Below are 27,756 nucleotides of genomic sequence, written 5' to 3' on the forward strand. Positions count from 1 at the left end.
CGAGTTAAATGAAAATAAGAAAACATCGTTAACGTTTGGCCATCGACTGAAGTCGTCTGAACGTTCCTACCCAAAGCGGAACTTATCCCACCCTCGCGTGGTCCTCGGAGTCTGGGCAGAGCGAGCCGAGCCTTCCGCTCCCACTGGGAAGGAAAGACAAAAACGCAACGAGTGCGAAGGCATAGTTAATGCCTCGGCCAAACCAACAAAGATAAAGCATAGGTGACTGTAGTGCAGAATTCCGTAAGGTTTGCCGGAGGAGAGCTGTCTATAATGGTCACTCACATAGGCAATGTAGAGTTGCAGTTACCAGTTGCGTTAAATGCACCATTCAAAACAAGCTTCTAAAATGTGATACTATAAGGCGCCACCTTTTAAGTTCTCCAGAATGCAACTGTGCATAATTTTTAAAATGGTTTCATAAATTTATTTTAAACATAACATGAGAAGGTGTTAAAACCGGTGTAATAGCTTCTGAGAATTTGGAGGAAGGGATGAACAGGGAGATATTCAGTACCCTTCACCAGCCCGCCACACAGTCGTACACCAGGCATGGTTCTCTGGGTCAGTCTATAACACCAGCTTGACGGATCTTCCTCTCCGCACCAAACCCCTGCAAAGCAAACAAAGCAGACTCTGAGCTCCAGCTCTAAAGCAAACCTGTTGTGTGCTAAATACATCGTTAGTGCGTTTCTAGTCAGCCACACTTGAGAGACGGCAACGAAGCAGGTTCTGCATGTTGCTCTCTGCAGTCCCAGATACGTCTCAGCACTCCAGACGCTTTGTTCCTGCTTATTAAGTGGTGGCAGAACCTCATTTGAAAGCTAAGTTTAGGTAAAGGGTTTCACTTACTGTCTCTGAAAAGGGAGCAGGAGGTTCATGAAAGGAAAAACGAACCAAAAGAGCCATTATGGGCTAGAACGCAAGAAGCGTTGGTTGGTTCCATACTGTTTGCCCCTCTGAGACCACAGCACAGACAGCAACACAAGATCCAGCGCCCTGATGGCACAGAAGCCACCCCACCTCACGCAGCAGGTGACTCGGTCACTGCCTGCCAATCCGTGCAGGCTTCCAGCAGGGGAAGCTGTTACCCATGTTAAATCACAGGCTGCAGCTATCCCACAAGGCAGCCTTTTCTCTTACATACCTTGGAGTTAGCCGGTCCTTTTCTTTTACGTACCTTGGAGTTATCCGGTCCCCGAGGCTGACGAAGAACTGTTAGACGAGGAGCGTTGGCATCGTCCAGATTAATGCTCTTTAAACGATTAACAAGTCTATCAGGACGCGGAGCAGCAACAGCTTTAGCGCCTTCACTGTAACAGAGCCAAACATACAGAGCGCCGATGACTCCCTGAGATGGTTCAAGCTCCTGCATTTACAGCCTTCCACCCCACAAGCCAACAGCATCAAGTGTCTCACGGGAAAGCGGATTTTCCAGCTGACACTACATATGTCTGCCTCAAAACCACGACTGTCAGCACAGGACTCCGAAGCAACAATAGCTCCAAAGAGGATTCTCAAGAGGGTATTTTTGAGTGAGTGGAGGCGCTGCGTTTACTCCCATGGATGCCTGAGCAGTACTTCCTACCATTCTGTTCCCTTTAACTGGAACAGCAGGAGGCTTACAAGAGGTCACTACGTAATGGCATGGCATTAACATCTCTGAAGATGACGAGCACAGAGTTTTGAGTGAAAAAAATGCAATGCTAGCACTTCTACAGCAATGGGAAACCATCTCAAGCTTAAGCAAAACCCAAATTGTGCAGTTTTCTTCCAAACACGGAAGCGGTTCAAAAGAAAAAGTACCTATCACCCTTAAGGAATGACATGTCAAAAAGGAAAGAGTGCCAAACGACCTTGGTTTTCTATTTAAAAATGAAACTTGCTCTTCAAGAAACAGGCAAAAGTTCTATGCACTGCACCGGCCAGAAAGGCCAGCAACTACAGAAGAATACAGTTAATTTTCTCACAGTTCATTAACGCCCTCTGAGAAAGCTGTATCCAGATTCCTGCTAAGGGGGCAACTTAAGAACAGATTAAAAAAGAACCAGCTATCTGTAATTAAGGAGAGCTGAGAGTCCTGCTCATCTGCTGGACACCCACAAGCGCTGGCAGTTTTCAGGAGAGAGGCTCTCGTGAAGCCGGCTGAAACCTACAGCTCCCACTCTAGCAACAGCCAGCTCAGTTCGGGAGCAGCGTGCACTCCACAACTGCGAGACAGACAGTGTGTCAGAACAAATCACTTCAATTCCCAGTCCTTACCAGACACGCCACACGTTACAGGCACTGCATTTTCCTGTGCGCTGGTTCAGGATTACCGAAAACTCCACTTCATCCCCAGCCTGCAGCTCCACACCATCCTGAACTTCTTTGACGTGGAAGAAGAGCTTTTTGCTGTCACCCACTTCGTAGTTAATGAAACCAAACTGAAAACCAAGACACCACAACGTTATTTCTTTCCTCTTGTTCCAAACTGATGCAATGACTCATTGTTGCCGTTTAAAAACTACTTCTAGGAAAAACCCTCTGAAGTGCCCACTGCGAGCAGAAATGCTATTTCTATGGAGCAAAACACTGTTCCTGGAACCAACACTTGCAGAAGCCTAAGCACTCTTCTTGGGTTTGTAAAGTCCCATTTACATCCCAAAGTCTGTAGAAGTGAAGTTCTGAAAACTGCCACAGTCCTGGCAGTTGTATTACACCAAGAAGAGCGCTGCTGCACGTTCCTGTCCAAGACCCACCTTTAAAACTATGCAGTAGAAAACACTCTGTGTTTAGGTCTGTCACTTGCGTGAGCAGTCAGTTACTTCCACTTACTATTCCACTTTAAAAGCAGCAAAACTCATCCAGCCTCTCCAAAAATCAACAACCACAGCTCGGTGCTACAGAATAACTATAAAAATAGTTATTTTTAACTAACACAGCACCAACCATTCTGAGATGCAGACACCCAGGGGAATTGTTGTATTTCAGGTGGTCTGTGATCACTGCCTGCATCATGCTATGAAGAAGCTTCCTCTAGAAGCAAAATATGCACGGTTTTGTTTCTTTTTTTTAATGCACTTTTCCAATGCCCTGCTGGGCAGAAATTAGTTAAGATCCATTTGTAGGACATCTAAAAACCAGGTCTTCAGACTCAGCCACAGCAGGAACTACTGCCCAGGAGTGCTGATGTGTTGGTTTCAAGCTCACCATTATGCACACTTGCATAAGCCAGTCCTTGGGTCACACGGATCTGCTTCCCAAGAATCAAGAGCACAACGCATTCCGTTTGGGCACAAGCTTCCTTGATCCAAGTGCTGAAGTGCGTTCTCACCTGCCCTAAGCCAACATGAGCACCTATTTCCTACTACCATGCACCTTGTCTTCACAGCAGCGGTCACGCACCTGATCTTTCACGCACTCCACTGTGGCTCTGCGGAACGGTGTGATGTTAACAGCCATTGTCTGCCCATTCTGACCAAGAACACAGAGCTGAAACTTCACCGTCTCTCCCTTTTGCAGACAGTCACCTTTGTTTGCCATTCCAACAATTCCAAACGGATAGACCTCTCCTTTCATCTCACCTAGAGGAGGAAGAAGTAAAAGATTGAATTCAGAGGCATCCTTTTCTACCTGATGGCATTTAGGATTAATTTCCAATATTAGAAATTATACTTTTACTGTCAGTTTAGTAGATGAGTGTATTCTGTATTGTGACTCTAACCCTCGATGCCTCTGTTTTCAGTTTCTTAAACATCAAGACCACTTGTGTGTTTGTAAAAGGAACACGATTTTAAACCAAGAGAACTCACCATCCTCCATGACTTCAATCATGCCCTGGTATTCAGTTTGTGTGGGATCTACACTTCTCAAAGGACGAATTACTTTACCAGAGTAAACAGTTGGATCAGCTTCTTCGGTGATACCATTCACTGAAAAGAAACGGACAGGACAAGAACAGGATGTTTGAGTCATACTTCAGTTTAAAATGAATTAGTAAGCGATTCAGACTGACCCAGAGCCAAGAGTTTGCCCCACAAGACACAAAGGCAGTGTCCTCTCACCGAGTAACACTGGAACAGTTTCAACATAGCAATAGCTGATGACAGCTTTTCTAATCAAGACCACACTGATAGTTCAAACATAGAAGCAGAAAAATATGTTTCTCATGGAACTAGAGGCCATGGAACTTGAAAAGCAAATGGAAGTATTTTACTTCTCTTCCACTGCATTCCCACTCTCTGCTCATTTCAATCACCTTCAAAAGCATGTGGGTTTTGCCCCCAAGTCCTTACTACCCCCATCTGCCTGTCTCCTGCAATCTTCCTTCAGTGAGGAACAGCACAGGCAGTGCAGGTCCACCTCTGGTGAACTCCGCCACTCTTACAGCCACCCATCTAAGGAGAGCCCAGGTCTGTTCTCTGGGAACAGCTTTCAGGAAACCAGTGACCACCACATAAAGCATCATCCTCTGGGTTTGAGCACCAACTGATAACAGATTAACAAACTTTATCCATCAGCACCCACCAAGAGCCTTGTGAGCAGAAAGTACCAGATACAGCCTTACCTGCATGTGTTTTGTTCACCTTTTCTGCACTAACTTTGTTTCCTTTGCCTTTTGACAAGCTGTACTCAACAGTGTCTCCAAGTTCCAGGCTATCAATATCACCACAGTATTCACTACAGAAACAGAATTAACAAGTTTTCCTTCAGTTACATAACAACAGTGACGCTCACCCAACATTTACAGAAGGTGACCAGAAACATTTAATAGTTTTTCACCTCACATTTTCAAAACAACCTCATTCAAGAAAGTGAAGCATTTCAAATATTCAGTACGAGTGTATTTCTTGGCATGGGATTCAGAAGAACAGAAGTCCAATATTGCTGACTGAGGGAAAAGCTTGAACCAGTCCAGGAGAGATAATAAAGAGAACTTGAGCATATAGATGTGCGTGTGAAGTCCAAACAGGTTTAACAGCCAACCCTACCAAACAAACTCCTCTCCCCCAAATGAACACCTCCTGACAATAAGTAAATAATGATAATAAAATCACCACTCACCTGTAGTGGAAAAAGATCTCTTTATCATGATTGGCTGTTTCAATAAATCCAAAGTTATCTTTCAGGGCTGCCACATATCCCAAAAGCCTCTTAGAGCTGTAATTGCGTCCGAGCATCCTGACGGAAACAGCTGTTTGCAGACCAGTTCTCTTCACTTCACACACACTGAACTCAACCTGTTGAAGAGGAGCGTATCCATACTAGATAGAAAAAATCCAAACCAACCACAACCACCACCAAAAAAACCCACCTGAAACAATTCATTTCAAAGCTGCATAGCTCTAATCAATATCTAGGCTCTCCAGGAAAGTAATTTTCTAGCCACTACTCCCCCAGAAACATCTGTCAGCTATGGACATGTACAGCATTCCGAAGAGCCGCAGTGACACCTTCAAGACACACCAGCCTCTATCACCTAGCTTCTTTTACCCATGCAAGACGAGATCCTTTCTGATGATGTGATTTGCCTGCCTTTCCTGCACTCAACACTAGTGCCTGCAGTGAGCGCTTATCTAGCTCCACTCACTTGTTTCAGGTTTTAAACAGTAATCAGTGTCTTCCGGTCGTGGCTCCTGAACACCGACAGTTTTTAGGCTGCTCTTCCAGATCTCAGAGCAACTTCTCCCCTTCCACTGCCTCTCAGGCTAATCTGCTTGTAAGGGTGTGTTGTTCCTCTTTGACATTCATCTCAAAATCTTTATGCTAATTTCCTCTCGATTATTGAATAAGCACAGTCCCGTCTTAACAGCAAGAATCTCTTGTTTAAAAAGCATCATTTACATACTAACATACTTTTTCCATGTATGTATCACCAGTTTTTAGGATATTTTTCTTAGTTATATGGTAGATTAAGCCACTCAAACCTGGAACAGAAGAACTTGAGGACATCACACAGATGCCCTGTCCTTCATTTGTTCTGAGAGGGAGAACAAATCCAGTAACAAGGCAAAGGGAAGCTCACATCTCACAACAGACAGCAAAACACTTTCCAAGAGTACACTAAGTTGTCTTGCCTTATCTCCTATCTGGGGATTAGTCGATCCTTCCACATCCTTGGCCTGGTAAGGAATGGTCAGTTTTACTCCACAGTCATCATAAACAATTATTCCATCCTCAGCTTCCTAAAGAAAGACAAGAGAAATCAACAATCAGTGTCTTATTCGTACCCAAAGAAGTTTATGGCACTCGATTCACGCACTGCTCATCAGAGTCACAGTGTTTTTACAGCAACTGCTCAGTAGCTGGTGAAAAACACAGAGCAATCGACTCTGAGTACGAAGTCATTTAAAATGACATCAAACAGTGATTTTAAAGGAAGGAAAGCACTACCAACATTTCCAATAAAGTATTTATTGGAAATTTAATTATTCTGACACTGTTTAAAACAGCACAACCCCACAAAGCAGCTCTCCTCCAGCCCCGGAAACTGAGTTTTAACCAATTCTATCCAGCATCTTATGTAGCAGGAGGCAGAAACAAACTTGGAAACTATCCAGTTCTTGGAAACCATCCAGTTCTTGGAAACTATCCTCAACAACACAATCATTAACAATGCTTTAATTACCTTGTTTTACATGAGTTAGTTTTCACTGACTGCTATCATTAGCTATTCAGCGTAGCTCGCATTTATACACGACAAATAGTGCTTCAAGAAGTTCATTACAGATTTTAAGGAAGTGGCCTCAGTCTCCAAAGCCAGCAACAAAGACAGGTACTTCAGGAACAGAAGAACAGCCTTACCTTCTCTTTGCCTTTATTTGGGCTAGTGGCCTTGGCTGGAGTGGCTTCTTTGTCTATAGTGCCCACAAAGCGGTGATCCGATTGGGTGTGGAAAGAAACCGTGCCCTTTGGAAGCTTTTTAATCCTTATAGCATGATTTCTTTGGGCAGACAACATATCCTGGAAAACAAGATCACATCAGATTTTAGACAGACTGCAAGTAACTGCTTTAAAAAACAAGATTTCATAAAAGTATTAATCTCACTTACAGGAACGACAGTAAACTCTACTTCGTCAGAAATGTGGAGTTGATTTCCATCCATAATTTCACTGAAGTGAAAGAACATGCGAGCATCCCGGTCCACACATTTAATGAAGCCAAAGCCATCTCTCATCGCTGCAATCACACCCTGGGAACAGTCAAAGGGAGAACAATGGTGTTACGGCAGGTATGTGACATCTGTCTGCAGACACTCCACATCCATCCATGGAGCAAACAAGGCCCGAATCCCAAAAACACACTTCGTGGTTTGTGCAACTGGCTTCCTTGCAAACTGTAGCACTAACAGCTATGGTCAACCTGAAATGCACAGCATACTTCCCTAGTTTGCCAACTTTATTCCTTATTTAAGCCTCAAACAAGAAGGCCTGAAGTTAAAGAACCTGATGTTACTGCTACACAGAGAATAGTCTTCAAAGGGGTACCTCTGCATTCACCACACACACATAAAGGAAACATATGAACCTGGATAAGCAAGAAATAAAACCAACGGTCAGAGAGAGGTTTAAGAGCAAATCCATCAGATTTCGAGACATAAATGAAGATATTAAAGAGCTTTCTCCCAACAAAGTTTGTTAGGACTGTCATATCCATGGATATAAGTTGCAGCAAGCATGTTAGGTAATATCCTCATGGCCTTCCAGGTAACCACTAGAAATGGAATGCTGAACAATAAACAGAATACACTGTACCCTTGCCAACCCTAAAAAAAAAAAAAAATCAAAAAAAATCCATTCCTAACCCTGACCTCTGTTAAAAAAAAACCAAAAAACCTCCACAAAGTTGCTCAAGGTTAGGAATAACCAGTGCCAAGTCACAGCAGAGATACTGAGCAAGAAAGAACTCATGAACATAGCCAGTTCAGCCCAGCTACTACAGAGCCCTCAGGAGGTCTCGGGAAGGCTTACAGGGTCTGAAAGACAACGCGAAGATGCTTTCCACCCTTAGGAGTACTGTCCTCTTATACAGCTTCTATAAGCTCAGGAAAATCTGCTAACAGCCAATACTTATCACTTCAATGACAGCTTAATCCAGGCAGGCAAATCCACCTTGCCAGAGTAGAAATCTAAGAAATATACAGGACAGAATGCCAAAAAATGAGGGCTGAAGTCAAAGTTCAGCGGTTTTCTCACAGCACAGGGTCCCTAATTCACTGATGTGACAGCACTGTAACTGGACTCCAGCTGACAAAGAAGGCCAGTTTACAGTCCAGTTGGAACAGAAGCAACACTTCCAATTACAGGAATGAAAGATATTCTTTAATACTGATCAGCACGTCCGTCTTTGCCCCTGTAATCCACAAAGAGTTTTTTGTATGTGATAGAACACAGCTCTTTCCTACCCTCCTGCTGGACCCTCAAACAGAGAGAGACTGGCTAAAACCCATGAAATCCAAGCCCTGCACAAAGTACCTCCTTTAAACCTTAAGATTTTCTACTACCTGAACCAGAGCACGCCCAGGTTCTTCCACTTTTCCTAAGGAATGCGAGTAGTTACTTATTTAGACTCAAGCATTTCAGTTTTTTATACTAACAGTTCAAGACTGCATAATTTCTCAGCCTGTTATAGCCAGCTAGCAATCCAATCCAGGAGGGCCAATTAAGGTCTAATTTTCCAATACGATTTCATTTACTCAGCAGTAAACTTTTTAGAGGAAAAATGCACAGCATTAATTCTGAATTTTATACCGTTTAAGCATTTCATTTGAAGCAAACACCCAAGGACTGGATTTCAGAAAAGGCAATGGAAGACAGGAGTGATTCTTACATTAAGTTATTGCTCAAGACAGCCCACCTAGTTTTACTTCCATTTCCCCGCCAAGAATTAAAACTTTTAAAGACAGATACTTGCCATTTCCCTAGTTTCATTAGTAAACTGGAAGGTATTGGGGAGAACCTCAATATTGGTGGCTCGTTCCAGTTTGTCACGCCTGTCTGTCGAAATATTGAATCGAACGTGGTCGCTTTCCAGCAACGTCACCTTGGATTTTGTATCTTTGTCTCCAAATGGAAGTTCTTTAGGAATCACAAAGTCAACTTTGACGCGGCCAGGTAATGGGTCACTCTAGCAGACAGGAAATCCAACAGAAAGTCAGTTCACCCGCCAGACTTGGCACTACTGCAGACAGAATGGTGGGCAAAAATGCTAATGCCAACAGAAGCAGGGATGACACCAAACACCTGCTGGCATCACACAACTATGCTTCGTTTCTACCACTCTAAGTTACACTTTACCGCCCACAGCTAAATACAAGTTAATTTTCAGTGGTGGAGGTGGTGTTTTGGGTGGTTTTTTTAAGCACCAAGCATGCATTGCCAAAGAAATTAAGACTCTATTTCAGGAATTAAATTTACAACAATACTTAGAACACTTCTAAGTATCTTTCTCATTAAGTGTTCAAAACACTTAAAAACCCCACCCGATCTTCCCAAAACAGCAATGCAGACTCGCCCAAAACCTGAAGGGGTGCTTCATGTACACTTCCCTCAAAGCCAAACATTAGAGGTCAAGTTAGCTCTCTGTTAAAAACCTCATTAACTGTTAATGCTCACAGAATTCACAGATCAGGCTTATTCCCTCAAATATTTTCTCCTCTTCTCCCTATGCTTTTGCTTAAAAGATGCATCCTAAACCTGCAAAATTCAATGCAAAGTTTTTGAAACATTAAAGACACACTCCTCAACGTAACACCCCAATTCTTGGTCTTTATAACTTGTAGAAATATTGCATGCGGTGCCTGCTATCAGTGGCTGTTACAGGTTAAGTACAAGCTTACTCCCTCGCTCTGACATGATGCTTATTAATTACGATGCTTGTTAATTACGCAGCCCTGTTTCAGGGAAAGGGGAATGCTTTTCCTGCTTGACTGGAATAAAATCAATATAATATTTCACAAACTTCCGGAAATACTGAAACGCACCTGGTTTTTGCTGGGTACTTTTGGAATTACTTTGGTTACAGTTCCTTCAAAATGTTCAATGCTGATATCTTCAAAAATGACAGTTCCTTGAGGCAGCAGTCTAACGTCTGTCGCAACTTCTTTACCCTAAAAGCACAAAATCAGTCAAATACCCACAGAGAAGAGGTAAGGAAGCAGACATTTTCCAAGGAACCTCCTCCCCCCTTCTTTTTCACAAGTGAATTTGAGAAAACAGACAGCTCTCCAGTCTTATGCCCTAGGATCTTGTCTTCAGATTTTATTGGATTTCGTCTTACGTTTCTGTCTTTGATTGTAAACTCCACATCATCACCAGGCTGTAAGGCTTCTAGGTCACCTTTAAATTCACTATAGTGAAAGAATATCTCCTTCACGACATCACCTCTTTCAATAAATCCGAAGGCTTCCTGAGAACAGAACAAAGTGTTTTAATAAATAAATTGCCTATTCACTCAACATATAGCAATACAAAACTTCATAGGTTCTATCAAACATAAGAAAAGACTATGTCTTCAGCACAGAACGCTTAGGGCTTCACGGAGCTAACACACTACAACAAGAAATACACCAACAGAAACAAACAGCACTTCCTTTGTTAAGAAGAGTATTAGTATCAAAGATTAGCTCTTTAAACCGGTTCACCCAATTTATACTCGCAGCTCCAAACTGTTGACAGCTCTTCATGCCCTAAATGCATTACTTTTAACACCACTTTTCAGAATAGCAATTCATTTTCAAATGAAACTGTAAATAAAGCTAAAGCATCACTTACTTTCATGGCACAGACAACTCCTTGACAGCGGGCTTGTTTCTTTTTTAATAGCATAATGTTACGAGCACTTACAGCACCAGTACTAGAGGAGAAAAAAAGTAAACAGAGCAAACCTGAAACATCTCAGAACTGAGGAAAATGGAGCAAAAGTTAAGATTCTATTTCATAATGTTATTTCAGTTCTTGGAAGAGCATGAATTTCTGCCTGACTACTAAAATAGTGGGAAGTCAGAAAAACAGCACCAACTTACTGTTTATTTGTATCAATTACAAAGTTTATTTTATCTCCTGTTTCCAGCTGTACATTTCCTTCAACATCCTCCGGGGTGTAAGTCAGGTAAAATACTTCCTGTAAATTAATATGGACTAACATCAGTCTACTTGCAGATCGTTGCTCCAAAGAAAGATTAACACAGCTTTGTTTAATAACAATATCTGCTACTCAAGAGATTAATTTAGCGAGAATATCGAAAATGGGTCAAAGACGGCATGCAAAAATACTCTTTTTCCCATCGTGCTGTTTTGATGAGTCTGCAACAAGCAGCTTGAGTTGAAAGGTTTGTTTGTGGCCATCTTTAAATGTCCATTCCCAAACTCTTAAAGAGTTCAAGATAAGGATATGTGAACATTACTTAACCCAGCTTCATTAAGTTTTAGAAGAGAAAAATAACCATTTGGCTCTGTGTAAAGTTCTCCACAGACACAAGCAAGCAAGCTGTCAAATTAACATTTCTGTTTGTAGTAATTACCAAAGCATGCTTTTTTTTTTTGGCCAAGAACTACAGTTCTTAGCAGCGTCAATTGTCTACATTCAATTGTCAGTTCTTTTGCTCATAGACCACAGCGATGGATCAGTGAAGAGTGCAAGTAAAATATGTAAGCTTTACCCCATTACGTTCGTAGCATACACTCCCTGTTGGACTCTGACCCGGGGCAGCTGGAGATTTACTCTCTAAATTGTGAGGAACAGCGCACACAACCTACCAGTCAAAAAAAAATCCATTGCTAGTCATTTCAGGAGCAGCATTGTTGAATACAAAATGAATCTCAGTATCCTCTACTACACAGGCAGGAATGCACCCCTTGTGTAACTCGACAGGGAATGCCATGCTGCCAAGTTTCAACCTTACAGGACATCTGCTGACTCTAAGAACCATTTGGAGCTAAACAAGAGCCCAAACTGAACCTCTGAATTTCCATCAGAACAACAAAGATACATCTCAGTGTAACTGAATGCAGTTAATAAGCATGCTAAATGCAGCTACCCCTCTGTAATGGAGTGAGGGACAGAAATTACACATGTAACGAAAACGGGCACTAACTTGTCCATTTATTCGTTCTTCAGGTAATATTTCTGGTTTTATCTTCACCAATTTAATAGCAATGGGTTTTCCAGTTCGGCGATCAGAAGATACTTCAAACTCAACATCGTCTACAAGACAATCAAACATGAGAATGGCATCACAGGGTTCTACTGGCGTTCATTACATTTGACAATTGACTGCTTCTAGTCAAACACAACAAAGTAAAGCTCAGGTGCTCTTGTTACCAAGGAAGGGTGCTCTATGTGCAAGTATCTCTCTGGTTCTTCTGCTTCTTCCTCCCCCAGCCCCGTTGCTAGCAAACTGTCCTATTGTAACGGCTTGCCTCTCAGTAACTATCCCCCCACCACACTCACTGTGCACCATTAAACAGTTCAGAAACATCACTGCCACATTAATTAGCACCATGAAGTAGCAGCTTCCTCACTCTGACAATCGGTCACCTTCAAATAACTTTTAAGAAAAGAAACACCGAGTACGTAAGGTGAGCTCTCCCACAGCCTAAGCCTTTGCTTCCTGCCCAGTTCTACCGGTCTGACCTCCCACCGCGCCTTCTCCAGAAGGGCCACAACTGTATGGATACAGGGCACAAAGCATAAGGTCTCTGATTGGGTGGGGTAGATCATTAACTCAGCTGTCTCTTTAGCGCATCAGACGCAACAACACACGTCTGTTCACATCACATGATAACAGGAATTTCTATTGAAAGGAAAGGGGACTGGTCTGTGTCTGGTCAAGAGCTCTGCAAGTCACACGATTACCTCCTACTTTGAGCTCCTGTAGGTTGCCATTGTACTGTGAACAGTGGAAGAACAGTCTAGCTTGCCGTTCCGAACACTGAATGAATCCATAGGAGGTCAGCAGTTTTTCTATAACCCCAGTCTCACGCAGCGCTGCCGAAGTACCATTGGGGTACCCGTTGTGTCCATTGTTGTGGAGCAGGTTTGGATCAAAGCTCATCTGTTTAAAAGAAAGTGTAGGGGAAAAAGCACAAAAACCACTCTACTTAAAATCTGCTTCCTTTCTCCATGCTCAAACAACAGAACAGAGCTTTTGGAAGTTACTGTAACAAGCAGATCCTAACTGTTCTTAAAAGAGAGTAAGAACAGCAACATAGTCATGCTTTTGCAAAACAATAATCTTCAAGATTTAGACAGGCAACATATTTATAAAATAGGCCAGAAATGCAACAACAAAATAAAGCCTACATAGACCAAAACAAACCTCTGACTTAGCTCTAAGTATTACAGCTCAACATACTCCCACATTCAGCATTTCACACCAGAGCCTGACATATCTGAAGCACCTGCTCTTCCAAATTAAACAGGTCATTAGGAAAATGCTACATTTATGAACCAACAGAATTAGTTCACAGCCCTGCAAAGCTTGTCCCTAGTCTGTCTGTTCAGTCTCTCATTCTGATAAAATGGGTTTAAGTATTTTTGCACAGGTATGGAATTAGCACCCAGAATTACACTAACATTTCTCTGGCGTAGGAGCTCAAGCGCTACAGAGACTGAGAAACCTTGAACACAGCACTCAACTAAAAAAAAATAAAGCTCTAATGAAATGCTAAATTAACTTCTATCCACGAAATTTTTTTTTCAGGGGTGAAGGTGTCTTTTCTTTTAAAGGCAGAGGCTCAATCTTGAAATCCTGATGAGTTCCTTTACCAACCCACTGGCTTTTGGATGTGCAACTCATTTTTAAAGCAAAGCCACTTCCATTTCCAGGCTAACAATTAAATTAAACCTCAAACACTTTAATTCCAAAAAGGCAACTAAAGCAACCCTCCCGCCTCCCCAGACAGTCAATATGCAACTTAGAATCCAGTACTGGAGGGATTTATGTGTTGCAGTACACAGAATATCTATTTTGGAAGCAGAGTGAGGCTGTATTTGTTCTTGGCTTTCTTGCTGCATCAAGCAGAAGAGATTCAAAGTTAGTCAGTAATGTGCTTCGTGGAGATAAGAGATGTCTGAGGAAGTTGTAAAGCGGTCACGCTTCTCACTCTAATACAGACACTCAGTTACTCGACGCATTAAAAGGTTACAGCACATCTTACTGTGCTGTTTGGAAATCAGTTTAAAAGAGACTGAAGAGCACCCCTCTAACATACAGCCCCTCACCTTTTGAGGCAGGCAACCCTAGGGCATCCCACACCCTGGATGCCCTCGGGGAGGCAACAGCTGAAGCCTTTGATTTTCAGCCACTACAGAGCTTGAAACACCTTTCAAAAATAAATTGGTCCTGCAAGCAGGGAGGCTGGGGGAAGGGAAAATGATGCATTATTATACCCTTTCCCAGGAGAGTAACAGGCAAGACCATTAACCCGCTCTGAAAGCACAAATCAGTGCAACAAATGCTCATTTTGAGTCATGTACAAAATGGCCACTTCACATCCCTGACAGAAGACAAGTACACAAACACACCCCTGCCACGGGCCTCATGGACCAGACCTCTGCTGAAGGCTCATCAGACACAGAAAACTACAAAAATCTACCATAAGAACAAGTTCAGAATCTATCTGAGCATTAGAAAACTCCACTGCCATGATACTTGCTAAAAACTAACACCCTGTGAATGGTTTGAGTCTGAAGGAGTACTGGCAGTATAGCACAGAACTCACCGGTGGTCACCTATCGCTGAAGCTCCAATAAGGATACGCTCCTCCGAGCTGCAGCGAGATACATACTCACATCAGCAGCATTTCCAGATGCTTGCCTATTCCTAGACCTCTTCAAACACAATGTCAGAGCATAACAACAGTCAAAACCCATCTCCGTGTACACCTATCGCCACGATTCATCGTAAAACTTTCCAGGACCTTCTTGGACCTACAATATATAACAGCTCTACACTGAACAGCACCGACAACCAAACTGTGCTGTCCACTGACAACAGCTGGCGTGTAATACAACTGATCCACCAGCTTACCAGAGTAAGAACTACAAACCCCACTAGTATGAGCACTCAAAGGAAGAAAAAAAACCTGTGCAGCAAGATTTAAATAAGAATAAACAGGAATGATAGGAAAAAAAAGGGGACTGGAATCACAACACTGCCATTACTATAAGAGAAGATATAAACACTAACACCCAGCTCCCCAGGGCTGTAAGTACTGTTAAACAGAACCATATTGCAGGTATTAACATCGCACTACTACTAAACCAACCTAACAGCAAAGAATTGCCTAAAACCCACTAACGAAACCCACACCCTTCTGTTCACAACCTGCTTCCCATCAATTCTAGAAATATAAAGAAATCTTTATATAACATGTGGACCAACCTCGCAGTGATATTCAAATATTGCACTTTCAGTAGTATTCGCCGATTCTTCTGTTTCAGTACAAGTTTCTAAGGATGAAGACTGCTATTATTAAAAAAAAAAGGAGAGAAAGAAGAGAGGAAGAAAAAAGATAGCAAGAGAACGTGATCTATCAAGCTAATAGAGAACACAAGCGCTGCTGCCCTGGGCAGTTGCAATACAGCACTGGAGAAAACAAAGACTATTAGCAGCGTCGGGACGTGCTCTTTTGAAGCTGTTGAGTAGGCACAAACTTCTTGTTTCAGATCAAGCCTTGTATCTTCAGTGTATGTTTCCTCTTCTTTGGTCTTGAGTTGTTGTTACGATGTGGTATATTCTTTTCCTGATCTGAACTTGAAGCAGCAGTTTCAGGTGGTAAATTCTGTTCTGTTCCACTTCATACTGGAAAAGAAAAGAGTACACAAACTTAAGTATTGCTTGCAAAGAGACAGCACATCAGCCCCAGATGTCCTACACATGGGTGCACATCCTCTACCTGGATACGGCAAGGTTTGATCTGTGCTAAGAAAGACCATTTCACAGGTACACTTGGCATTCCCGTTTTCAGTTTTGTTTCCCAAGGAACTCTACCTCCAAGCCAGTGACATGGTATTTCCAATTTGAAACCCTCCAGGTGCAATTAGGCATTTCAGGAATGGTCCCAGTTTGCATAATTAAAAGCGCAACTCCGTTTTGATGAACAGTGTTCATCCTCCTACTGATAACTTTACATGGGTGCTGCCTCATAATGTAATTAATGCTCGCACAGACATTTGGAGTAGCAATAGGGTGTATATGCATGTGGAAAAATTAGAATTCCCTGATAATTTTTGTTCCAAAAGGCAAGCCAAGGTACTGGCAATACCTAAGTCCCCTTTAGCGTTGCATGAAAACAAACTGCTCGATGACAGGTACAGGTGTTGTGTGCCTGTCCTGCACGGAGCACACGCGCCTGGGCACAATGTGTAAAATGACTGCAGAGTCATCCTCTGGACCTCCACAAACTGTGTGCAAAGTTGATTACATGTAGATAACTTCTGTGTACATAACACAGAGGAGCAGCCTCTCTGCAACAGTAACTTGATAATAATTCCCTGAAAGTCTTCCAGTACCACTTTGTGAGAAAGCGGTACAGCCAAACAGCTGAAAGCTGAAACCTCGCAGAAATAAAAGCTTTTTCTGAAAAGAAATCGAGTTTTCAGTTGAGCTTGTTTGCTTACTCGGTAACTATAAAAAAAGAACGGAGGAGATTTTTGTGGACTAAAACTGCTAAGCAGCAATCCAGCTATGAGTCTGTGGATAAACCAGCATGCATGTAGCAATCTAAAGATTACTGAACACAACTTCAGAGCTCAACGCCACCCAAGACGTTCCGCAAGGCTCTCACTAAAGAAACAAGAACAAAGCCCACTGCTCCACTGTAGAGGGAGAGTGCATGGCACCATTTACACTTAGCTTTGGCTCTCCTTTGGTGAACCTGAGTGAACCCAAGTGACTGAAACTTGACGGTGATGACACTGAGCTCCCATGGCAGCGGAAGCACTCTCTGCAGTCAGGATCACAAGTAAGAATTCCAGACCCCAAAGCACATAGCGGTGGGTGCAAGCCAAGCACCCAGCTTTTACCCTAGTCTGCACTCCAGTGACGAAGAATCTTCCTTTGGGCACTGCACTTCTGAAAAGCTTTCAGCTGAAGTGAGTTCTCCTGTCAGGCCAGTACACATACAGGAATGAGACAAGGTAAGAAAGTGGATGAGGGCAGCACAAACCAGTCCCTAGTACAAAAGGTTTGCACTCAAAGATTCAATCATAGAAAAACACAAATGTGAAGAGACAAAGCTATCGCAAAACTAACAGGATCCCTAAACTGCTCAGACACAGGCAGCTGTTACCATGATCTCTTTTGAGGCGATGCTGGGTTTGGACAATATTTCAGATCTCAAAAGAGCATCTCCCAAGCAGCTTCAGGAGGGATGAAGGAGGCATGCACGGCACCACATGAACCACGCAGAGATACTTGGGAGTCTTCTCATTCATGAACTTCTCTCTCATCTAGTCAGACTAACGCTATTAGAGCTCTACTAGAACTGTCACCATCACCGAACCACATTTTCCTTTTTTTCCTGGGCATAGAATACATTACATTTTCACAGAATAATCAAAATAGCTATTCAGCACAAAGATGACCACAGCTAATTTTATCAGGTAATGGAGTAAGGCATAAGCCCCTCCCTTAAAAGCCATTTCCACTTGATAACAAGATTGGTTTACTATGCTTAAATTATGGGATAAAAAATGGCGTTATCAAAAATCGTAAGTCAGGTGAACAAAAAAAAAAATAATCTCACAGTTGTGTGTCTGCCTCGAAGTCTTGACTTTTTAATTCAGCTCTATAAATACTCCTCCAAATGGCGAAGGCCCTGAGCAGCTGCCCAGCCCCGAGTCACCCCGCGTTCTGCGTTTACACATTTACAGCTGACAGGATTAACGCAAGGACAGGGAAGAGCTGGAGGAGCCGTGTTCTTGGAGTCTTCCAGGAGCGGGTTTTGGTACACGGCTCAGTCTCGCAAAGCTGTTCGCAGCCGGATGGATTACAAACACCACTCCGTGTCCAGTTTTCTTCGCAAAGAAAGGTGCCCGTGTTCTACCGGGCGAGAACACGTGCTTCTGGAAATGGCTACTTCCCACACGACCGAGAGCCGAGTTTAATCAGACCGAACCGTGCGTCGTCGCGGCGGATGCAGGAGGAGAGGGACGGGGGGTGGGGGGGGCCAAAGCCGGCTGCGCCCCGCGATCCGCGCGGCCGCAGCGGCGACCGAGTCACCGTAACGCCAAGAACCCCACGTCTACGGAGGAGAAAAAAGAGGCGGCGGGGGCGCCTGCGGGGCTGTGCGCGGCCAACGGGCCCCGAGGCGGCCGCGCTGCTGCAAAATGGTGGCGGGCCGGGCGGCGCAGCGCGGGCAGGGGCCGGGCGGGGGCCCGGGGGGGCGGGCCCGGCGGGAGGGGCCGCCCCGCGCCCGCCCCGCGCACAAAGCGCCCGATGGCGGCCGCTCCCGCACACAAAGGGCCGAGGCCCGCGGCCGGGCGGGGCGCGCCGGGAGCCGCGCGCGCCGGGATCCCCCCTCCGCGCCTCTCCCCCTCCCCGCCTCGCCACCCGCCCCGCCCCCGCGGCCCCGCGCCCGCCCGCGGGCCTCACTCCCCGCTCCCCGCCGCGGGACGGCTCTCCTCACACGGCCGGGCCGTGGGGGGCGTCCGGGCGCCTTCCTCTGGCGGCGAGGGGCGCAGGCGGGGCCGCAGGGCGGTGGCGGGGCCGTACTCACCCCAACAGCTCAGCGCCCCCGCTCCAGCGCCGCCATGAGCAGCACCGCACGGCACGCAGGAACCGCCCGGCCTCGCGAGAGCACCGCGGGGGCGGGGCCGCGCCTGCGTACCAGGAAGGGGGGGCGCGCCGCGCTCAGCGCATGCGCCCTCCCGGCAAGACTTCCCCCGCCCAGCGCCCAGCTGTCTGCGCATGCGCCGAAGGCACCCACCTTCACCCCCTCCGGGAGCCTGCCCGGCGCCCCGCAGTCTGCGCGTGCGCCGAGGTCACCCACAGCCCCCCCCCCCCGGAGCCCGTGCCCCGCGTGATGCGCATGCGTCGCGCCCGCGCCGAGGCCACGCCTCGCAGCGCCGTCCCTGCGCGCTGCGCATGCGCCCCCGGCAAGCGCCCGCGCGCGCCCCACTATTTACGCATGCGCCGCGGGCACCCGTACCACATGAGGGCCGCGTTTATGAGGGCCCCGCTAATGTGGGCCCCGCTCATTTACAAGGACGGGCCTAGCGCCCGCGGCCCGGCTGCTACCGATAGGTGTGTCAGGCCGGCCGCTGTCACACAGGGTAAAGCGCCGCAGGTTTGGTCGCTGCGGCGACGCCCGCAGGCCCGAGGTGATCCGCCCTAGGAGCTACACCACACACATGAGAGAGAACGCGGCCCTCTGGCGTCTTTATTCCCTTTTAAACAGTTTCTGATAGAAAAAATGTGCACACAGAAATCCCTCATGTCCCTTGTCCCTCTGGGTGTCCTGAATGGCTGCAAGAAAATGTCTCTTCAAAACCACAGGAACGTGAATGTCATCTGCAACCGTCAAAGTCCTCGCTTGGGAAAATGTAAACCAGTGTTGGAGAGATGTTCGCTGTTGCTGGAGGATTGTTCTTTGATCACAGGTAAGAAAGAGAAATCTTTATATAAAAATCCCATTAAAAATACCATAGTATTGGTAAATCCCTACGACGCTGCAGCTGGTTTCCCTCAGTACAACTACATCGGATCTGTCACTGGGCTTACCTGTGATGTAACACAAAAAAAGCTGTCTACGTGGCAGGTTCTGCTTCAGTTTTGAGGCAGACCTCGGCTCCCTCCTGAGGTCCCAGGTGTTGGGAAACCAAGGAGCTTAGCCCTGGAGTGCTGTGTTTGTGCAGGGTCCGAGGGCAGCGCCTTCAAACCAGAGCAAGCCAGTACCCACACCTTGGAGCACAAGCAAACCCACACAGGTCTACCAATAAAAAGAAAACTACTCAGATACACAACGTCCTTCCCATTGCACAGGCATCTGAAAGGGTTGTCTACTCTCGTTTTCACCCTACATCAAGGTAACACAGACTCCTTAATGCAAGTCACTGCATGCAGGGCTCTGCCAGCTTCTGCTGTCCTCGCCTCCTTCTAAGCAGCTGCCCCAATAACATTAACCCAGCCGAACACTATTAGCTTGCCAAAGCAAAACAAGAGCTCTGCGTGCCTGCTTTGTGAAGGCAGAGCAAAATGTGTACCTGCCACTTACAGTGCGTTTTTTTAATCATCTCCCTTAATCACAACCTGCATTACCTTCTCTAGTTACTGACTAGGTGGACTTCAGTGCCATCTGTACAGCTGGAATTAATAACTAACACTCATATAACAAACAGGGAAGGAAATAAACTATCACAAGGGAGTACGCATCAAATACTTGATGGTTAAGCATCTGTACACTGCAATTACTGAGACGGAGCAGCAGTGCAAGTCTTGGCCTTCACCAAACAGTATGTAATTTCAGAAAAATGCAGAGAAAGGAGCCCACACATTTTGAAAGGCAAACATACAGGGAAACACCTGAAAGAACAAACCAATATCCATCCTTGCAGGGTAGTTCCATAACAGTCTCTGAAGTCAAGATCTGGAGATAAGGTTATTCTGTGACTTAGGCTTCACAGTCAGGCAGATCTTCTCTTCCAACATCAAAAGATTCTTTGCTGATGGACAATAGTTGACGCAGCTCTTTGTTTTCAAGCTGCAAAATCAATATTTGTGCTGAAATAGAAATGAGCTAATTCACAATTAAAGGATAATCATAGAAATGAGTTAATTCACAATTAAAAGACAAGAATCTTTTAAGTAGCCCCACTCAGCTAAGTAAAACACTCATTTTATGCTATAACCATTGATACAGTAAGAGGGGAACCATGTATTTTAAAGCTTATTTTTTGCTTACACACACACTACAAACATCAAGAACTTGAAAGTAAACAGATTGTGTTCTGCATTTCCTGACCCTAACCCCAAATTTTTGATAGTTATAAATCCTTGATAAACATGAAGTCCAGAGTAAGCCTAGAGACTCACAAAGCTTTATCTATCCCCAGCAACTGCATCTGTTCTTACCTCCAACTGAGCTAGTTTCTCCTGAACTTTGAAGAACTGATCATCATCGACTTGAACAGCTTTTCGCATCACCTCTCCCATCTCACATACTCTGTCTATTTGACCTTCAATTTCCTGAAAGACATAAAAGTAATATATTCGATATGTTCATGCAAAAGCAGCTTTTTTTTTTTTTTTTTTCCCCAAAAAGAGCTTTTGAAGCATTTTAGCATAACATAAAAATGTAAGGTTATCACAAAGCACTTTGGGAAGCATAAAATAATGTTATAGGGCGGCGCTTCCCTAAGTGTCAGTTGTTTTTCCACTTCTTCTGAAAGATAAATGTGTCACCAGGGCAGAGGGTTGAGTTCTGAATTCCATTATTCGGAAAATATGTAAACAACTCACAGCATCTAGAAGGGAGCTGGAGGAACGAGAAAGACTTAGATAAGTTAATCTGGGAAGAAAGAATGATGTTTTTTTAATAAACATAAAGATGGTTATAATAAGAATATAGCTCTTTAAGAGATATTAAAAGGCTGTAACTGTTCTCCAGGTGGTGGGTGTGGAAAAACTCATGGATCTAATCTGAAGTACAGCAGATTTTGCCCAGATACTGCGATCACCGAGAGACATCCCAGCAAAGGCTTCTGCGGAGCCTTTTCAGCTTCACATTTCAGTGCTGTTAAAACTGAGCAAAAGCAGGGCCAGGGAGTGATGTCAGAAGTTTGGTTCAACTGTTACGTCTTGATAAACAGAACAATTCCTGCACCTGAGCACGCACTGAAAGCAAGGCATTGCGGCAGTACTGAACTTGAGCCAAGCCACACAAAACAGAGAACTAATGAGTTGCCATGTATCAGCACAAAAGGTTAGGCTGCCTCCAGTTCCAATTAAAAACCCACAAGATGGGAGATGTCACTATGCTGAACCAGCCTGCTGTTCTCTAGTCACATAAAAATGCATTTTAACAAATGCCTAACTTCACTCAGAAACCTTAAATAGAGAATTAATGTTATTACACCACTATTAGTATCAGTAGCAACTGCTTAGTTTGGAACGCACTGCATCCAGCATGAATGAAGGGACAGTTTTAGGCCACCACACAGAGTATCCAGATTGGAAAACATTTTGGGGTAACAGATTTCTTAAGAGCTGACTATCCCGCAGCTCAGACATTTAGGAGGTTCTTCTCCCTTTGTTGCAATTACTGAACAGGAACAATAATGGCTCTGATGTCTTTGATGTAAGCCTGAGAACCCCACACTAAGCCTGACCCCCCAAAACACCACCCAGTGCAGGACAAACCAGCCGCCTTGGGCTAGGAGTGGGTGATGCTTTCCAGCATCCTGGTAACTGCTGCGGCCTGCCTGCTGTGAAAGGAACAGAAAAAGCACCAGCAGGGAAATACGAGAGTTTCTGGGGCACAGACTTTCCACGAATGGAAACAAAGGTGTCTTGAGAGCGACAGGAGGCAGGGAGCAGAGTCACAGAGTCCTCTTCGTCCCTATCCCACCTTACCAAGGAATTTGCCTGATGCACTCGCAGGACTGGTTCTGCGTCTTCACCTTTTCTCCCCTGCAGAAGCTGCAGCATTTGCTTTCTGTATTTGCTCATGATGAGCTCCAGCGCATCCTGGTGCTCCTCCAGTGAGACCCACAGCTCTGCCAACACAGCACGGCCCTCGCACCAGTTACAGTGACCTCGGGGTGGGACCCCCGTCGGGCTCCGTACTGGCTGCTCGCCCGCTTCCCGCAGCCACCACCACACCGGGGCACCCAGGGAGGCAACAGAGGCGAACCCGCGGCGCCCCGCACCATCACCGCTCCCATCCCAGCACCCCCACACCCCTCTCGGCACCCCTGCACTCATCCAGCATCCCCACATCCCTCTTCGCACCCGTGCCAGCATCCCTGCACCCCACTCCACACCCATCCCAGCACCCTCATGTCCCCCCCAGCACCCCCACACCCTGCACTCATCCAACATCCCCGCATCCCTTCCCGCACCCGTACCTGCATCTCCGCACCCCGCTCTGCACCCCTGCCAGCACTTCTACACCCCACACTCATACAAGCACCCTCACACCGCTGCCAGCACCTCTGCACCCCGCACCCATCCCAGCACCCTCAGACCCCTCCCGGCATCCCCGCATCCGTCCCCGCACTGGTCCCAGCACCCTCACACCCCGCTCAGCATCCCCGCACTCATCCAGCGTCCTCACATCCATCCCCGCACCCCACTCCGCATTCGTTCCAGCACCCTCACACCCCTCCCAGCATCCCTGCACTCATCCAGCATCCCCGCATCCGTCCCCGCACTCGTCCCAGCATCCCCGCACTCCACTCCGCACTGGTCCCAGCATCCTCACACCCCTCCCAGCATCTCCGCATCCGTCCCCGCACCCCTCCCAGCATCCCCGCACTCGTCCCAGCATCCCCGCACTGGTCCCAGCATCTCCGCACCCCTCCCAGCATCTCCGCATCCGTCCCCGCACCCCTCCCAGCACCCCCGCACTCCCCCCACGGCCGCAGCGCCGCCGCTCACCGCGGTTCTCGCGGCGCAGGTCGCGGATCTGCGTGTTCTCCTGGGTCAGGAGCACGGGCGGGCGCGGCTCGTGGCGCTCGGCGGGGCCCTGCGGACACACGGCCGGCGGTCGGTGCGGCGGTTGTTCCCCCCGGCCCCGGCGCCCCCCCCAGCCCGCACCTTCTCCGCGCGCGGAGCTCCCGCCTCGCGCATGGCGGCCACGCGGCGGTGCAGCAGCGCCGACTGGTCGATGAGCGACTCGGCCGCGGTGTCGTGCTCCTTCAGCCGCTCCAGCAGTGTCCGCGCGTCCGTCAGCACCTTCTCGATCGTGCAGGACATGGCGGGGCCCGCCGGAGGGGAGACGGAGCCGCCAGGGGGCGACACCGGCCCCGGGCACTCCTCCCTCCCCTCCCACCCCGCCGGCACCGCCCCCCGGCACGCCCCGCCCCCCCCGACCCCCCTTATTCATCCTTACCTTATTCATTCTCACCTTATTCATCCTTACCTTATCCATTCTTACCTTATTCATCCTTTCCTTATCCATTCTTACCTTATTCATTCTCATCTTATTCAGTATTACCTTATTCATCCTTACCTTATCCATTCTTACCTTATTCATTCTCATCTTATTCATTCTTACCTTAATCATTCTTACCTTATTCAGTATTACCTTATTCATTCTCACCTTATCCATTCTTACCTTATTCAGTATTACCTTATTCAGTATTACCTTATTCACTATTACCTTATTCATTATTCTACCTGAGCAGTACTTCTGTACCGGGATCCGCACATCCCGGTACAGAGCAAAGCAAGCAGCTGCCTTTGGTGTATTTTCATCAGACTCAGATTAATTAGTAAAGTAGGAGATGTATTTTGCAAATTTGGGGAATGTCACGCTGCTTTATAGACGATTGAGTGGAATGAAAGACCTCACCCACGCCTTGTAGTACCTTCTGGTCTGTCCTTATTTTTCTTGCTAGAGAGTACTAAAAAGTTAAGACAGCTTGTTATCGTAATTCCTTTTTCATCATGAGTGATTCAAGAACATTTGGAAAACTGGCAAATATTATTGTGCTTCCCACTCTGGTTATGGAACGAGCTGGCCGAAGCCTGCCCTGTCCTAGGATGCGAGTGCCATGCCTACAGACGTGAGGTCCCCATGCTGTGGCCACTGCTCCTCTCTGTCCCCACCTCTGCACCCTCAGCACCTGCCGATGCTTCGCTCTCCTGCTCTCTCCCGGCTCCGTGGCTGCCTCTCCGGCCTCTGCCTGTACATCCATTCTGCAGAGCCTCTGAGCAGCCCCACAGGAGAAGGCCCAATAATGTGTGCTCTGGTTCACCATCTTCTTGATTTTCACCTTCTTCAACACAACAAAGTTGTGGGAAATCACAGATGGGATCACTACTATCCCACTTGATTCAGCCTTACAGCAGGGAGGCGCTCAAGGAGCTGTTTGGGAAGGCAGCACTGGAAATTCCAACTCACTTCTGCCAGGAAGTCAGCTAAAGGAACACCCTGTTTGTGCTGCGTGCAGGACCATTACACCTGCACTGGGACCATGCATCTGGATCGCTGGCTGGTTCTGTTCCTTGCCTTTACACTTGGGATGCAATACTTCCTCTGGCATCAGAAATGACAGCCTGGCCTTCCACGCCAAGTAGAGACAAGCAGGGCAGAGGAGTGCCAGCACTGCTGTACCAGACTTCCCTTTTGTGATCCATGTGGTCCCTCTGTGGGATTCTGGCTGCTGGAAATAAAACTCCAGCTTGAGAAGAAGGTGGGAGTCTAAGACACAACCGCCACACAGCATGGTCCCGTGTTCTCACTTGAGGATGCTGCTCACCCCTTCTCCAGCAGATCTTTTGACACAAAATCATTTGTTTCACTTCCAGGGGCAGCAGAATGAGCTAGAGTGGCGCCAGGATGGAGATCGGATCCCAGTAGGACAAAGCTCCTCGATTTAAATGCTGGGAATGCTTGTCACCAAGACTTCTAGTATGTAGCAACAGTGCTTAAACAAATGAACGGACGAGCATTTTCTGACTGGTGGTGCCTTATAATTCCCTTGGCTTTATCACATCAATCCTACATAAACTGAAGAGAATGTATAAATTTGGCCTCTCAAACTTTTAGTGTTTAACTTCGTTTCAATTAAACACTTATGTATGTGTACAAAGTGAAAAATGAGGTTATGAGAGGTTAATGCTTTAATGCTTTTAATAACTCTTAACCACATGGCTGTATTTTGTCAAACAGAACATGGGTTTGTTCTAGCAGGAGAAGCACACGCTCGCTGTAAGCACTCAGGCTCTCCAGCACAGCGAAGCTGCTACAGAGCCAAACCTGTTCCTAGGCCACAGCCAGTATTTCTGTGATGGGAAAAATACACAGCAGAGGAGGTGCTTACACACAGGAGGAACATCAAAATGGAACGAAAACCGAACAGATTAAAAGCAAATTGTAAAAAAAAAGTAATTGAATAGAGTTTGGTAATAACACACAGCAGAGAATCTTGAGCATGACACGGAATCTGTGAAGCTGGGAGGAGCTCTGGCATCAGCACCAAGGGTGTTAAAACCATGTGCACCAGGCAATGCCCGTAACTCGACCAGAAGCCAGCAGTGGAGTACCCAATGGGTAACACACAGAGGAACTGACTGGTGAAGGACTGCATTACACCCAAATGCTATAAGTAGATAAAAGAATAAAGGGCAAATTTCTAGGATAATTCTTGGTTTTCTGGTAACATCATCTTAATTGTGAGTGTGATCAGCACAGTGTGAAAAGTGCTGTCTGAGTCTCTGAAGCACAGGTCTCGCACAACAATGCAGCGGACATGCACTCTTCAAAAGCTGCACGTTGCATCTCTCATAACCACTACAAATCCCTCCTGGGGCTGCCCTGCACACCAAGCATAAGAGAACACACAGCAGGAACAGCAGCACTCTCTGGGCCAGCTTGAGATCTTCAGGAAAGCTTAAAGTAGTTTGGCTCTTTTGTTAAAATTCAACATATATCAAATGTTTGGGTCATTAAGATTTTTGCTAAATGGGAGCTGCTCACTGCATAGGTCCCATCAGCCCTTGTGGGGCAAAGAGCTGAATAACTTCTTATTTGCACACTATATAAATGCTCTTTTATGTATATATTATATGTATATATAGATGCTCATATATATATAAAATCTTATATATATAAAATCCTATATATAAAAATGCTCTTCTATAAAGTGGCTCTTCTGTTCTTTGCAGCCCTCCCTGTAACAGATGCCTGTGTACAGCTCAGCCCCACTCCCGCACAGGCTTCCTCTGCCTGTCCTTAAGTTCTGCATCCAAACTGTTCAGGAATGTGCTGAATACAAGGGACAATTTCCCACTGCTGCAGCTTCTGGACCCGATCCTGCATTGGAATACATGATCCAATATCAAATCCACCACATACAACAGATCCGCATCCTACTCAAATCCACTCTTTCCCCCTATTGAGAGCGAGCAGTGCAAGGTAACACCAACCTGCAAAGATGTCTGTGATGAGGCTTTGTGCTGCTTCTCACCCACAGCTGAGGTTCACCCTGGCTGTGCAGAAGATCCTAACAGTGCCAGAAACACTGCACTTCTGAGGATCAATAAATAACCCAGAAGAGAGGGTGAACGGAAAGCTCGCTGTTTTGTCAGGAGCTCCTTAGCAAATTGTAAAAGCAAGCGGCTCTTCGAACACAAAATTTTGGGCATCTATTTGCCTGCCAGTGTATTTTATGCCTCTAAAACATTTTATTTCTCTAGAACAAAACCAGGTAAAGATTAAGTTAGATCAATTTAATACATAAACTGTATTGTTAATGTTCAACTTTCCTTTAGTATCATTCAGGAGAGTTTACTAAAAGGAGAGACTTTATCCTATAATGCAATAATCTGTATTTCAATATAACCTTTAACTCACATAGAATGATGATTACTGTAATTAGCAATTAGTTTTCCAAAGGCTCCCAATTGTTTAGTATTTGACTCTTGCTTTCATCATTTAATGATTTACAGTAATGAGCTGGAACATCAGTATTTTGTACTGAAATGGCTAAAATAGTTGTCGAGGCATCGTTGCCCTCGTGTGACAGAGCTCAGATGTTTTCGTGAAGAGTTAGCCAAAAGCAATAGACAATGCCACCCGCTTCTGCTCCGTTTTTACTGACAA

At 45.9% G+C, this 27,756-nt stretch overlaps 2 protein-coding genes across 3 annotated transcripts; both read right to left on the reverse strand.

Annotated features, from left to right (window-relative positions):
* Positions 1 to 401: 401 nt before the first annotated feature.
* Positions 402 to 18,846, reverse strand: CSDE1 (cold shock domain containing E1). Of its 2 annotated transcripts, XM_054087365.1 has the most exons (20): positions 18,706 to 18,846; positions 15,369 to 15,788; positions 12,839 to 13,037; positions 12,078 to 12,187; positions 11,643 to 11,735; positions 11,007 to 11,104; positions 10,756 to 10,837; positions 10,262 to 10,390; positions 9,966 to 10,091; positions 8,897 to 9,109; positions 7,035 to 7,175; positions 6,787 to 6,945; positions 6,060 to 6,167; positions 5,047 to 5,222; positions 4,550 to 4,662; positions 3,795 to 3,914; positions 3,388 to 3,566; positions 2,263 to 2,426; positions 1,181 to 1,313; positions 402 to 613 (listed from the first exon to the last, which is right to left on the reverse strand). In XM_054087365.1, exons 3-20 carry the CDS (start codon positions 13,035 to 13,037, stop codon positions 566 to 568), a joined length of 2,391 nt encoding a protein of 796 aa, XP_053943340.1. In that variant the 5' UTR covers positions 15,369 to 15,788; positions 18,706 to 18,846; the 3' UTR covers positions 402 to 565. The 2 variants fall into 2 exon arrangements, with proteins under 2 accessions (XP_053943340.1, XP_053943341.1); XM_054087366.1 differs by lacking the exons at positions 11,643 to 11,735; positions 18,706 to 18,846.
* A 736-nt stretch (positions 18,847 to 19,582) lies between these two features.
* SIKE1 (suppressor of IKBKE 1) lies at positions 19,583 to 23,953 on the reverse strand. Its single transcript, XM_054087859.1, has 5 exons — positions 23,745 to 23,953; positions 23,586 to 23,673; positions 22,560 to 22,702; positions 21,060 to 21,173; positions 19,583 to 20,688 (listed from the first exon to the last, which is right to left on the reverse strand). The coding sequence occupies exons 1-5, from the start codon at positions 23,901 to 23,903 to the stop codon at positions 20,599 to 20,601; spliced, it is 594 nt and encodes a 197-aa protein (XP_053943834.1). The 5' UTR covers positions 23,904 to 23,953; the 3' UTR covers positions 19,583 to 20,598.
* Positions 23,954 to 27,756: the final 3,803 nt, after the last annotated feature.

The sequence above is a fragment of the Cuculus canorus genome, chromosome 24 (genome assembly GCF_017976375.1).
Source record: "Cuculus canorus isolate bCucCan1 chromosome 24, bCucCan1.pri, whole genome shotgun sequence".
Lineage (NCBI taxonomy): Eukaryota > Metazoa > Chordata > Aves > Cuculiformes > Cuculidae > Cuculus > Cuculus canorus.